The 14000-nt window shown below is 40.0% G+C and overlaps 3 protein-coding genes across 5 annotated transcripts; 1 reads left to right on the top strand and 2 right to left on the bottom strand.

Moving 5' to 3' along the window:
* Positions 1-3373: 3373 nt before the first annotated feature.
* On the bottom strand, positions 3374-7531 carry LOC129174122 (cystatin-B-like). Its single transcript, XM_054765745.1, has 3 exons — positions 4968-7531; positions 4805-4906; positions 3374-3609 (listed from the first exon to the last, which is right to left on the bottom strand). The coding sequence occupies exons 1-3, from the start codon at positions 5034-5036 to the stop codon at positions 3478-3480; spliced, it is 303 nt and encodes a 100-aa protein (XP_054621720.1). The 5' UTR covers positions 5037-7531; the 3' UTR covers positions 3374-3477.
* Positions 7532-7677: 146 nt separating this feature from the next.
* On the bottom strand, positions 7678-9147 carry LOC129174123 (cystatin-B-like). Its single transcript, XM_054765746.1, is given in 4 exon segments — positions 7678-8326; positions 8903-9004; positions 9066-9104; positions 9106-9147. Coding segments are annotated over 4 exon segments (300 nt in total). The 5' UTR covers positions 9133-9147; the 3' UTR covers positions 7678-8194.
* A 415-nt stretch (positions 9148-9562) lies between these two features.
* On the top strand, positions 9563-11818 carry si:ch211-161h7.8 (thiosulfate:glutathione sulfurtransferase). 3 transcript variants are annotated; one of them, XM_054765743.1, is made up of 5 exons: positions 9563-10072; positions 10732-10920; positions 11023-11145; positions 11222-11384; positions 11581-11818. In XM_054765743.1, the coding sequence occupies exons 2-5, from the start codon at positions 10893-10895 to the stop codon at positions 11639-11641; spliced, it is 375 nt and encodes a 124-aa protein (XP_054621718.1). In that variant the 5' UTR covers positions 9563-10072; positions 10732-10892; the 3' UTR covers positions 11642-11818. The 3 variants fall into 3 exon arrangements, with proteins under 3 accessions (XP_054621718.1, XP_054621719.1, XP_054621717.1); XM_054765744.1 differs by having other exon boundaries at positions 10732-10943; XM_054765742.1 differs by lacking the exon at positions 10732-10920.
* Positions 11819-14000: the final 2182 nt, after the last annotated feature.

Here is a 14000-nt window from a genome sequence, read left to right as displayed (position 1 = left end):
TATTTCTGTCAATTACGAGAAAGGGTGCGGCAGATGAAGGTGAAAAAACGGTTTTCAAGTTTGGAAATATTTAAAAGTGAGTCATGGACACACCCCCAACCTCCCACACAACACAGACTTCCACTTTTCATAGAAAAAGCCCTTTTGATTTCATGTCATTTTATATAAAAACAATTCACAGGCCATACATATATATATATATATACACACACACACACATGATATAAAAAGTAATTTGATGTACATATTTCATTTGTGAATGAGTCTTCTCAATGCCTTATATTTGCATTTCCCTTCATTTAGCCATTTTTATGCTTGAAAATGCTTAATTTAGGCCAAGAATACGTCAAACTTGCTTAAATATGTTTTTTTTTAGTTTTACCAATAGGTCACCAGTGATAATTTCTTACATTTCTTAAATTTAATAATCTGTAATAGAGTGAAGATGCAAAATGAAGATGCAAAATTTGACATATACACACACACACAAACATACACACACACATACATATACATATACACACACACACACACACACATTATATATATATATATATATATATATATATATATATATATATATATATATATATATATATATATATCAAGAATGTCAGCATATAGTGATTTTCAAAGTACCCAAAGCGCTTCACAGTGAAGTGGACCCGTTATTCATTCACTCCTCAGTCACACACTGGTTGTGGTAAACTACATCTGTAGCCTCAGCTGCCCTGGCGTACACTGAGAGAAACTTTGAACACCCCTGGACTGCACTGTGTGCACAACAAAGATATGAACAGCGTTGCGAGTAACAGCATTCATTTGAATGGTGCTCGTTTTCCCAGGAGCAGGTCATGTAATTAATGAATTTCCCTCCTTCCAATGCATTATTATTATTATTATTATTATTATAATAGTGCCACTCTTTTTAACTTTATTCTGACCTTAACATCTTTCTGACATGGAAGCTCTCAGTCATGTTCTGCTATTATAGCATGTGGCGCCACCCCAGGATTCAAACACATTGGGAAGGCGCAGTCAATAAAGTCTTTTAATTCAGGGGAAAAAAAGAGTGAGACTTGCAAGGTAAATGTGTGTCACAAAACACAAAACGGCAGGAATGCAACGAGCTCAGCTCAGCTAAACCCTCACCAAAAAGCAATAAGCAGGCAGGCAGGCAACGTCCATGGCAAAGGCAGCAAATCCACACGACAGCAAACAATACTGAGGCAAGTAGCAGAGATTCCCAACTAAACTAAACATCTTGATGAATAATTACCAACAGGTGCGTCTGCCAGCCCTTACCAGCACAAGCAAAGTTGTTGCACATGATCCCAAAACAGGAAACAGAAAACCAAATTAAGAGCACTGGTAACTGATTACATTCATGAAGGAGTAATCCTGCTACCAATTCAATTCGTTTTTTTTAAGTATGAATGTTATTTTGAACAAGTACAGTGCTCTGGGTCAATCCAAATTGTTACTAAAGCTCACAAATGAATATTTACAGAAGTGAAAGTCAGCTTATGCCTTTCTAAGGAGAATATGTACGTGTGTACCATTATGATTAAGACACAACAACATGAAAAACAGCCATTTCCAGCAATATTTTGTATTGATCAGAGTCAGGTGAAGGAGGGTTCAAAAATCTGTTTGTATACTGTATGTGTCCCGTGAGTGACTGCTATCAAGTTCAGGGCGTACCCTGCTTCTCGCTCCCAAAGTCGGCTGGGATAGGCTCCAGCTCACCCGTGACTCTGAGAAAGACAAGCTTCATAATAGTGCATACCTGGCTAACGGGTGTTGCCATTTGTAAGTCGTGTGTCACTTTAGTGTCTTTCTGGCAGCTGAAAGGGTGATGGATTGCAGACACAGCACGCTGTGGCATGGCTTAAGTGTTTGCAAAGTCAGATGAAAATATGCATAATTTCACAGGGCGTTGTCTGACGCTGAATAGCCTGCAAATGTATGTGACGGCGTGTGTGTGCCTGTGTGTCATACAGTTGTCATTAGCTTTGTGTTACAACAGCAGAGTCAAATGCTTTAGAGAGGGGGTGTCCGTAGTCTGTTCTGTAATCGGCGGGGCTTTCACAACATGTCAGGTCAATGAAAAACACGTTACAGGTCTACTTAGTGTCCGTGTGCACATACACATGATTTTATTTGCATTTGCATGCACTCTTTATCAACATGTTTTTATCTAAAGCAACCCGGGAGAGAAGAATGTGAAATCTATATACCTGTAAGTCTGTAAAGGTTGCTTTTTTAAGGAGGCAAAGTTCAAGCTGTGACATTCTGCAGCCTCACGGGCACCTTCACGCATTTGGAGTACACTGCGACCATTTAGAGATGTTTTACAATCATTACAGTAATTAGAATCATTTCAAGCAGACCTCCAACCTCCGCATCCAGGGCCTCAAAAGTATTTGGACAAAGTGTTTTTTAAAAGTCCCCTTCACTTTTGCCTTGGCTAAGGCTTTATTACAGTTTGTTTTGGTCTTCTCTTCGTCAAACCTTTTGGAACGAATAACAAAAAAACGAGGGTTCACTGTATTGGTTTTGTGTATCTCATTTTGAAAAAAAGCTGAAAAACATCACTGTTACATTTTCCGCGATGCAGCCCTCACTGAAATACGTTTGGAAACCCCCGGTTTAAAATATAGGCTACTTGTCACAAGTTTGGAGACACTTTCTCATGTTATTGAATGACAAAGTGTCTCCAAACTTGTGACTGGTACTCTCTACAGTTCAGAAGTAACGGGACAGACTTTCCCTGGAAACACCAGGACAAAAGACCTCAATCAACATGATTGTTCAGCTTTAATCTAAATAGAGAATATCATATTTAGGAATTACAGCCATTTTAATTCAAACTCCCAAACTCCACTTTCAGGGGCTCAAAAGTATTTGGACAAAGTGTCATAATTGCAAATACTGTATCAGAATGCTTTTTAATATTTGGTTGAAAATATGCAGCCACCTTCACTTTTTCCACCGAGGGTTTTTTTTATTTGTCAAAAAGGCTAAAAGCAATCCAGTATGCTAAAAAATGTTACACTTCGAAATGGAAAAACAGCCTGCGTGTCGACTTTGTAGAATCAGGATAATTTCATCTCTTTCTCCTAAAATGCTACGTTTTTTCCCATTTTACTGTTGATTTTTCTTTAAAATTGTATCTAAAATAGCCCCCGGACCACACGTTGGACATCTTTTTTTACCACTGGCTAGAGATTATAGAGGAATGCTGCATTTCTTTGCGTCCTAATCCAACATAATTTCACTTTTTTATAAGAATCTTTGAATGACTGTGGTAAAAATGTGGTAAAATTTCATCCCACTGAAGGTAAAACACAAAGCAAAGTAAGTCCCAATTGTTTATTCATTCATCTCGTACAAAACTGTTGATGTTCCCTTTCACCGTGAGCATACACAGACACAGTGCGCTTTGTAAAAAGAGTCATTCTGACGCTTTCTCTCTCAGAAGTACTCGATGGGCTCCGAGTGACTCTTCTGCTCCTGGATGCCGTTCAGCTCCAGATCGTCTTCTTTGTTGCTTGGCAGCTTTTGGTAGACGCGGATGTGGATGTGATTCTCTCCCCCCACGTGCACCTGTGGAAAACCACAAGGAAATAACGACCTTTATGAGTGTCTCACTTGACTGAAAAAGAAATGATTCTATTGTACTCTGACAGCATTCACACTTGTGTTTTTGCTCCGGGGGCTGGATGGAGCAGTCGTCTCATGTGCATAACTGGCCACAACACATGGACGTGTCATGTTGAGGAGTAAAAAAGCAGCACAAGTATGTTTCGAAATACAAATCAACTTTCTTCTATTGCTTCCTTTTGTGATTTTTTTTTTTACGGTCACAAGCAAGATGGAGCCGCCTGTGAAGAAGAGCAGCAATGTGTGAAGTTTTGTGTTTGAGCACAGGTGTCAAACTCAAAGCCGGGCGCTGGATTTGGCCCGCCATGTCATTTTTTGTGGCCCGCAAAGGCCTGGAAATAATGCACATCAAAAAGACACATTTCATTTTCTTATTTTAAGATTATAATATTTTAAAAAATATTTCTATATATATTAGATTTTTTTACTTTTTTATTATTATATTTTTATTATTTTATTTATATTGTAATATTATTATGAGAAATATTTATATATTGAATTTTTTTTAATTATTGAAATATCAATACTTGAAAAGTTCACATTTTTTTGCTGTCAAATCCAACTGAAAATGATTATTTTGATTATTTATGAATGAATTATTCATATCAATCAATAACTATTAATAATATTAATAATAATAATAATAATGAATACAATGATTGTTATTAGAATCATACAATAGTCAAATTTGCTCTTGGCACCTGAGCTTCTTTCAGTGTACGTTGGCTGGTAAAAAGATACAAAGTGAAAATGATAATAATCAAATGTGTGATAACATTACGAGGCGAATATACATGAACAGGGTTTGTCACTTTGGGGTGGCCCGCTGAGGGGAACCATAACTGTGATGTGGTCCACTATTATTTATTCTCCTAAAATTATTGCTCTTTTTCCAATTTTTGCTGTTGTTTTTTAAGTTGACTTATTTCATTGTATTTTTAGAATGGGCCGAGGGCCAATAAAAAAAAATTGGACACCTCTGAATGAACAGCTGTGAGACAGTGTCAATGAGAGAGTGAGCATGAGTGAATGAATGAGTGCAATCCTGATATTGTGCCAGGTGGATATAAAACGTAATTGAGAAGCTGCAGGTAAGAATGGCATGAATTGGCGCTAGTTTGTTGGTTGTCATGCTTACCTTGATGAAGTAGTTAATCCCAGCCACCAGCTGTTCCCTGTAAGTCTTGGCAGTGAAGACCTCATAAGACTTGCCAGCTTTCTGCTCAACATGAGGCTTCACCTGGTGAGACAATTTGCGTTACGATGTACCTTAAAAGTCGAAACAGCACATTTATACTCACTTTGTTGCAGATGCTCTGAATCTTTTGGTCGGCAGCCTTGGGCTCGTCGAGTCCTCCACACATCATCATGATGATGGCTGTCAGAGGTCACAAGAACAAAACCAGCAGGAAAAAGAGTGCAACTAAAATGTGTATGTTGGTTCAGCCGTGCTGTTTTATTACGTGACGCTGACTCATGGGCCGGCCCATTCACTCGGGGGTGGAACATTTGTGTTACTTGACCGTAAGTACTTTTCATTTGTAATCATCCTCACCGTAAGGTGGGTGATACCGTTGCTGTTGGCTGGAATTTTTTTCTTGCCTTGAATTTGTTCATGATTATAATCCGAATAATTGCATAAAATCAAAACATGTGACATTTTTTAAAATGTTTTTTTCTTAAGATAAAAACGTTATCTCACATTCGCAGTAGCAGTTTACATTCACATATAACAGGACAAAAATAAACACAAAATGAACATGGGAAGGAAAGGCCAAAATACTGTAAATACTAGATAGGATAAGCATTTTCATGGTTGTTTTTATTCTTACTTTATTCTTCCATTTTATTCGATCAGTGTTACTCTGCGTGCTGTGCAGCTATTGCTATTAGGTACTGTTTATTATTCATCTGATCTGCTCATGCCCTTTTTATGGACAGTATCAATATTTGGATCATTTGTAAAATACTTCACAATGGTACGTACGCTCACATAGCAAAAAAGACATAACAGCAACAGCGATGTTTATACTAAAGACGTCATACAGTATGAAGCATGAATTCATATTTGTCCTAACGGTATGGAAGAGGGTTTAAGTTATACTGTATACAGTATAATTGAGAGTCAACTTAGCCAGGGGTGGACAAACACAGGCAATTCCTAAGGGCCCTGAAATTTCCAGGGGCCCCCAAGCATCTCATAATAACTGATAATTGATTTTTTTCCCCTTTTAGTCTGTTTACTGTTTTAGTCTTAATTCACATGCTTAAAACAACATCAAAATCCGCTGCCCCCTCCCTTCTCATGGAACGGACCAGTCCATGTTACTGCGCATGCGCACTTTGATTCCGGAAGAGGGTAGCAAAGCAAACTTGTTGGCGCGGTTTGGAGAAAAATGAAGTGGAGCGAAGAAGAGGAGAAGGCAAGAGGAAAACATTACCCAAACTACCGAAGGTGTCAACCTTTTTCACAGTCACACCAAACGTGGACTCATCATTGAGCCATTTTTATGCTAGGTAGATAATATTTAAAATCTTTCTTTGGGGGCGGGGGCGGTATATAAACATGGCTATCTAACTAGCAACTTAAGCTTATAGATAACTGGAACAGATTTCAAAAGCAGGAAAAAAGAGGCTATTTTCTGTTTCCCACACTTAAATATGCTTGTGTTGAGGCGACAATAAAACTTTTGTCATGCAGTACAAGGATGTGGAGGGCCCCAATGTTTGCCTTGGGCCCCCAAATGACTTAATACCCCCTGATCTTGGCTCCTCTGAGGAGTTATGCCTCTACCAGCCTGAAGGCGACGCTGTAGTAGCAGTGACAGTGACTTTTATTCTCTGGCTATTAACTCGGCGTGAGTCGTGTGGTCCTCTGTGTCTTTTATTATTTTTTAGTTTTCATGGTTTTGTTTATTTTATTTTTTGAATTTAATTAATCAATTTGTTACCTACTTCTTGGATTTTTTGCTTTTATTGTTTCTACTTCTTGTTTTAAATATTTTACTGTTGTACGTTTCTTTGTTTTTATTTGATCTTTTAGTTTTTACTGTCGTTATTTTTACTTATTTACTTATTATTTATGGTTTTGCTAGTCTGTGCAGCACTTTGGAAACAGTGTTTATAAAACGTGCTATATAAATAACGTGGATTGGATTGGACTGGAAAAAGTCATCAACTCGCTCACCAGCAAGCTGAATAAATAAACGTATCTCCGTGATGATTCATGATATGCTTTGGGCCTTTGTGGCAAAGCACCAACAATCTTACCAGAGTGGTTTTCCTTCTTTCGCCACATTGACAGATAAGTCCAAACGGCGGAGAGTGTTGGCGGTAAATACAGACTACTTCCGTGTGCATTCACATTAGGCAAGAATAGCCTCAATACTGTTTTTTTTAGCCACCTTAGTGGAATGTCGTTGAAACCGATAACGTCGGTGTGCATTGTCAGAAAGATGAGCGTGAATACTTTTGGTTCAGTCCAGCTTTCAGTCTTGCTGTCAGTTTATGTGAGAGGGTTTATTTTGTCGGGAGTAGCTAGGGATGGGCGGATCCAGACAAATATCGAGTGTGGATACCAAGGGCAGTATTGTACTGACATTTTTCAGTTGGCTTCTGTTTGCTTTCACAAGTAAATGGCTTACATTGTGTTGTTCGTATTGTTCTAGTTATATACAGTATAGGTAAATTGTTCTAGAATGAGCTTGAGGGCCGCAAGGTGGACTTGTGGTTCAGAAAGTGGATGAATGAGTTTGTCAAGACAAATATTGTTTGCCTAAAATCTTTGTCCGGCGTTTGATTGATTGTGATTATAATAATAATCAATAAATTCAGGGCGGTATCACAAAAGCATTCAATAATTAAAATAAAAAGAACTGAAATAAATGTATCGGTAACGGCACTACTGGTGCTCTTGACTTGTTGTTGGGTCGACGCACAAATTGGCAGTATCATCCACCTGTAGTAGTTGCTTCAGGGGGCCACAAAATGGTAGACACCAGAACTGGTCCATCACATTTTGAATCTAGGAATTTTATTGACGAAAACAAAAGGCTAAAAGCATTCCAATGCTAACATGTTACATATTTAAAGGGGAAAAACAGCCTGCTCATCAGCTTTGTAGAATCAGGATCATTTCATCTTTTTCTCCTTACTTTACACCTTTTTGCTCTCCATTTTTCTTTGAAATTATACCAGGGGCCAATAATGAAGTCGCCCCCCGACCATACATGGGACACCCCTTCACTACTGGCTAGATATTATAAAAGAATTTCCTATCAACCCAACATAATTTCACTTTTTTAGAAGAATCTTTGATTTCATTCCACTAAAGATCAAACAAAGAGAAAAGAGAGTCCCCATAACCCTCGTGACGATTGAGAATGAATGAATGAAAATGAAGTCCCAATTGTTATATGTATAATTCATCTGGTACTACACTGTTGATGTTCCCTGTCGCCATGAACATACACAGCAGTGTGCTTTTAACGATGGTTCCTGAAAAACAATCATTCAGACGCTTTCTCTCTCAGAAGTACTCGATGGGGTCGCAGTGGCTCTTAGACTCCTGGATGCTGCTCAGCTCCAGATCTTTTCCTTCATTGCACGGCAGCTTTTTGAAGACGCGAATGTGAACGTGATCCTCTCCCCCCACGTGCACCTGCGGAAAAAGCAGGGGCAAACAACAACCTGTAGCTTTAGTTTGTCTCCTTGTTGGCGTAAACATTGCCGCCTCCCTCTGGCTTTGTCTTCTTCTCTTGTGAATTGAATGTTGTTTGGAGCGACGCCATGACATTCCGCGGAGTGGAGTACCGACAAAATTCAGTCGGTGCCTATAAAAGAACTGTTGTCGCCACCCGACCCTACTTATTATCACGTGTTCATGAGCGAGGGCGAACATGCAGGTAGTACTAAATCTATTTGTGGCAGTCAACATTTATCTGTGGCAGGCCAGCACAAATAGGCCAATGAATGGGAAACACTGTATTTTGTCAAAGCATAGTCCTCTGAACCCAGGGTCCAGACCAATCAGAGATTGCCTGAGAGATGGGTCTCAGTCTGCTTACATGTGGCTTCTGACTCTTTACAAAGATAACATGTTTCTAATACATACATCACACTGACACTCGCTTTTGGCAATACTTAGCCATTTACTTATCCACTTATAACATATAATAGAGGAGCTCCAGGTAAGAAGTGCATTCATCGGAGCTAGTTTGTTGGTTGTCATGCTTACCTTGATGAAGTAGTTAGTCCCAGCTACCACCTGTGCTTTGTAAGTCTTGGCAGTGAAGACATCATAAGACTTGCCAGCTTTCTGCTCAACGTGAGGCTTCACCTGGTGAGACAATTTGCGTTACGATGTAGCTTAAAAGTCAAAACGACACATTTATACTCACTTTGTCGCAGATGCTCTGAGTCTCTTCGTCGGCAGGCTTAGCCTCCTCCAAGTCCTCCGCACATCATGATGATGATGATGGCTGTTTGACAACACTTGAGCAAAACGAGCAGGAATGAAGCTGAAGTAAAAAGTGACTGTGTTGGTTCAGCAGCGCCACTTCATCATGTGCCGCTGACTCATGGACCGGACCATTCACTCTGGGGTGGAACATTATTAATCGTGATTTAAAACCGATATTATGATGTTTAGCTAATATATAAACACATTAGCTAAGATTTTGGTATATCATAAGATTAGTTTTGCTTCGTATTCAAACCGCAAGTGCTACATTTTCAATATAATCGTCATTGCGTCCCTCTCATGGAACAAAGTAGATGAGTCGAAGGCGTGGCTTTACTTCCGTGCTGTAAGGGCTTTTTTTTTTGTTGTAATTATGCTACCCACAAAGTAGGCAAGTCCTATCTGCGAGATAAAAGGTGGAGGCCGGTTGTAACTATTACTTTGAAAGACGCTGATCGAGATATAATATTACAATTATTTCATTTTGATTAAGTAATGACCAATTTTAAATAAAACAAACAAAAAAACAAGAATCAAGTTTATTTGTAGTTGCAAACGTAATTAATGTGTTTTTACTAACTTTTTTGTGTCTTACAAGGTTATGCTTTTTTCCTACGGCATCTCTTACATCATGTGCAAATAATATGCTGATTAGCCAATGTAGTCATCTAACAACTTCTATGACAGCCAATAGCTAGTAGCTACATTTCTTCCTGAGGAGTTTGCAAAGTGCGCAGTGACAGTTTGACTCAGTGACGACGCAATAGCTGACAACTCGATCATCAGACAGCCAAATAAACAAAACAACAAACTCTGTGAAGATGAATTATGTGCTTTTGAGAAGACTTTTGCCCAGTGTGGCAAAGCACCAACAGTCGTACTGGAGTGGTTTTCGTTCTTTCGCAATCTTGACGGATGACGTCCAACCTGCGGAGTGCGTTGGCGGTAAATACTGACGACTTCCGTGAACTTTCACGTTAGGCAAGAATAGCGTCAATACTTTTATTTTCGCCACCTTAGAGGAATGTTGTTTAAACGGACAACTTCCGTGTAGATTGTCAGAAAGAATACCGTGAACACTTGTACTGCTCGTATTGTTTTATTTCTAGTTAAGTGTTGTTGGGGGCCGCAAGGTGGACTTGTGGTACAAAAAAGGGATGGATGAGTTTGGCGATACAAATATTGTTCGTTTGCCTAAAACCTGTGTCTTGTGTCTGATTGTGATTATAATTCTGATCAATACACTGAAAGCCGGACTCACAAATCATTCAACGATTTTTTCAAGTACTGAAAAAAAGTATCGGTGTGAACAATACTAGTCCCGTATCGACTTCTTCCTGGATCGACACCAACATTTGCAGTATTGTCCGCGCGTTGAAGTTGCTTCAGATGGCCACAAGATGGTAGAAACGAGCACTGGTCAATCGTTAGACCGTCGTTCTAATCTAGGAGTTTTATTTATGAAAAAAATTCAGTTTTTGTGTTAAAAAGACAAAGAAGAGCATTTCTGCATCATTTGGGCTTGTGTTTTATGGTGCAGGGCATCATGAAATGCTTGTTACACCCTCCACTCATCTATTTTCTATGCTGCTTATCCTCATTAGGGTCGTGGGGGTATGCTGGAGCCTATACCAGCTGACTTTGGGTGAGATACACCCTGGACTGGTCGCCCGCCAATCACAGGGAAAACAACCTTTCACACTCACATTCATACCTATGGACAATTTAGAGTCGCCAGTTAACCTAACATGCATGTTTTTAGAATATGGGAGGAAACGAGAGTACCCACGCAGGTCAGGACAATAAGCATTCAGTGGTGTGTGAAATGTCACCCGAGCAGCAGTAATCAATTAACATTTATTTTTTGCTTGATGCTTTGTTTGTCTTCCTTTTAGAGGAAGAGGTCACATCCTCCCAGTTGAGGAGCATGCTGTCCAAGCGTGACCTTCAACTGTTTGATGTGAGAAATCCTGATGAATTCAAGGCCGGCCACATCCCGCATGCGGTCAACATGCCGTGTAAGTGCAAAGACGGACACGCAAATGAGCACGCCGTTTGGCTGAGCGTGCTGCTGTTGTTGTTGCTTTCCTTTAGTGGGCAGTCTGGAAGAGTCTCTGAAGATGTCCCCAGAGAGCTTTCAGCAGAGATTTCAAGTGAGGGCGCCTGGAAAAAAGGACGACAACATCGTGTTTCACTGCTTCAGTGGGAGGAGGAGCGCCAAAGCGCTGGACATCGCCCGCAAGATGGGCTTTAGCAGGTGAATCATGATGCATTCGTAGCAAAATGGCATGCATAGAGGAGGTTTTATGAGAATTAACTCATCCACTATGCATTCAGGTTGTATCAGTGTTTCCCACAGGACTGCTATCTATCTGTGGCTATCCACATGAAAGAAATGAATGTATGGGAAGCACACAAAATCAAAAACTTGACTTGATTCTCTTCTCTGCCAGGGCCAAACATTATAAAGGAGGCTACAGCGAGTGGGCGGAGAAAGAGAGAAAACAGTTGTGAAGGAAACCCTAAATACACGTGTAACACTGGAGTCTACTTTCCAGGCGAGCACTGTATTGTAATACACACTGTCACTGTTAAGATGTGCGCGTGCTCATAGAAGACGCAATGATGGACAAACCTGCACTTGTCGTTGAAGTCATTGTGACGGCAATCAATAAATGCAACATGAGCTTACATTTTTGTGTTGGAAGCCATGCAGTGTGAAGGCTGGACTCGTCCTTTCATGGGTTTAAAACAACAAAGCTTTGAAAGGACAACTGAGAGCTTGTCTTAAAACAACTAACATTTTGCCAGATAGAGGATTGTTGATTAGCAGATTTTGCAGCTCGTCTTTAAAAAGCAGCAGAGTGTGCTTCCTACTTAATAAAGTTTTGGTGCCAAACCCAGAAAATATTGGAAGGACAGCTGGCATTGGCTGAGGCCACCCGCATCGCAGTAGAAAATAGATGAATGGACTAAAATGCATGAGAATGTTTTATATTTTGAACGTTATTTTCAATACTGCGATTTCTATAACGCTTTAATGTAAAATGTCAGCAGAAAAATTAAAGTAAATACATTTTATTGTGTTAAGAAATGTCTGCGAGCCAGATGCAGTCATCAGATGAGCCACATCTGGCTCTCGAGCCGTAGCTTCCCTACCCCTGGTATAGAATTGAGATTCAGCCTATGTCTCTCAACTGGCCTGGGAACGCCACGGGATCCACTGGCAGGAGATGGATGAAGTGGCCAAGGAGAGGGAAGCCCCCGCAACCCGACCTCGGATAAGCAGTAGAAGATGGATGGATGGATATGCGTATGATGCTGTAGGAAAATCACATAACCTCCTAGCAGAGACAAAAAAGTGCGTAAAAATATTCATTATGTTTAGAACTACAAATAACCTTGATTCTTGGTTTCTTCATTTCAAATTGGCCATCACTTCATCAAAATAAAATAGTTTAATATTTTATGTCAAAGTCGTAGCGTAATACTTGTACATAGTACATTGGAACTCGCCTCCAGCCTCCTTTTATCTTGCAGTCAGACTACTTCTTTCATTTATCACACATCGTTCTTCCGTCACACGTTCTGACACACTGACAGGTAAGCGGCCGAGTCCGAATGAGGCTTGAGTGTAATGAGTAGTAATTTAATGAAGATTAAGAAACATTTACGTTTTAGATCCCGCTCTTTAAAAGGGTGAGATCCACCCCGGCAACATCGCGCATCACGCATGCGTGATTCACGTAGAGCTCCACTAGCCAGTCCACTGATGGCTTTGAACTGCTTTGGGACGGGGCGGACGTCTCAGCAGCACCCTGTTGTGAAGTGGCGCCTGCAAGCCCGCCCGCTTCCTTCTTATAAACCTCATCCCCGGTGCAAGTGCGACACCTTGTGGTTCCAACTTTTACTTAAGTTTAAGGAATACTGTACTTTGCTTAGTAGGCCTGTCCACACTTTCTCAGCCTACGAGTTACTTTTAAAATGACCAAGTCCCAAAGATCGACCTCCTACACTGTAAAATCCATGAATTAACTTTTCTTAAAAATACATGCAAAGAGATTGCCTTTAAAAAAACAAGTAAATGGAACTTACAGTTGACCGCAATAGATGTTTACGTTTTACTTGGTACACTCAAGTGAGATGACCTTTTTTTAAATGAGTTTGTTCTACTTCTTATCTGAGTTGAGAGCGCTATTGGATTTTACAGTGTACTAGAAATATAAAAAATATATTTACTATATTTATACATGAGTATTTATGTACATTGTATGTACAGTATTTTATGGGTGCACGCATTAAGATCTATATCTTACTATAAAACTTAACATATGATCACTATTTCTCATTCACAGTTTGAAAGTTCACAGGTAATCAAAGTAGTTGATATCATGAAATCCCACCCTTTCCACCAGGGATTTCCCAAGAAGCAGTTGAATGTTTTGGCCAGTAGATGGCAGCAAAATGCCAACTGTCGTCCTTCTGCCCTCCCAGCTTCATGGCTGTCTCAGCAGGTTCTTTCCCCTCCAGGCCTGACAGTCACACCAGCATCAGAGTGGACAGCTTAAGCGGGAATCAGATCCCCTTTTTGCCCATGAGTCATCCTCTTTTTGGAGCGTGTGCACAAACATGGAGCATGTGTGGAGAAATGTTCTGTGTTCTTTAAAAACCCACTTCATTTATCACTCAGCCGACACAGCCTGATGGCCTTTTAGAAATGTACTCAATTACCGTTTCTCCCCTTCTCACAGGAAAGATTGATTGACCCTGCAAAGATTACGAGACGTCCAAAGTGCACTATGAAGACGATTACAATTCACGCCTTTGGAAGCCTGGAGTGGACGCGGTGCAAGAGCAGCATCACTCACAAAGT

The sequence above is a fragment of the Dunckerocampus dactyliophorus genome, chromosome 21 (assembly GCF_027744805.1).
Source record: "Dunckerocampus dactyliophorus isolate RoL2022-P2 chromosome 21, RoL_Ddac_1.1, whole genome shotgun sequence".
Taxonomy (NCBI): Eukaryota; Metazoa; Chordata; class Actinopteri; order Syngnathiformes; family Syngnathidae; genus Dunckerocampus; species Dunckerocampus dactyliophorus.
This window is presented reverse-complemented; position numbering and strand designations above follow the sequence as displayed.

Coding starts and splice junctions, on each gene's coding strand:
- LOC129174122 (XM_054765745.1), bottom strand. CDS start 5,036: ATGATGATGTGTGGAGGACTCGACGAGCCCAAGGCTGCCGACCAAAAG. Junction 4,907..4,967: donor TTCAGAGCATCTGCAACAAA/GTGAGTATAAAT, acceptor TTGTCTCACCAG/GTGAAGCCTCATGTTGAGCA. Junction 3,610..4,804: donor GGATTAACTACTTCATCAAG/GTAAGCATGACA, acceptor GGTTTTCCACAG/GTGCACGTGGGGGGAGAGAA.
- si:ch211-161h7.8 (XM_054765742.1), top strand. CDS start 9,949: ATGAATTATGTGCTTTTGAGAAGACTTTTGCCCAGTGTGGCAAAGCAC. Junction 10,073..11,022: donor ACCTGCGGAGTGCGTTGGCG/GTAAATACTGAC, acceptor TCTTCCTTTTAG/AGGAAGAGGTCACATCCTCC. Junction 11,146..11,221: donor GCATGCGGTCAACATGCCGT/GTAAGTGCAAAG, acceptor GCTTTCCTTTAG/TGGGCAGTCTGGAAGAGTCT.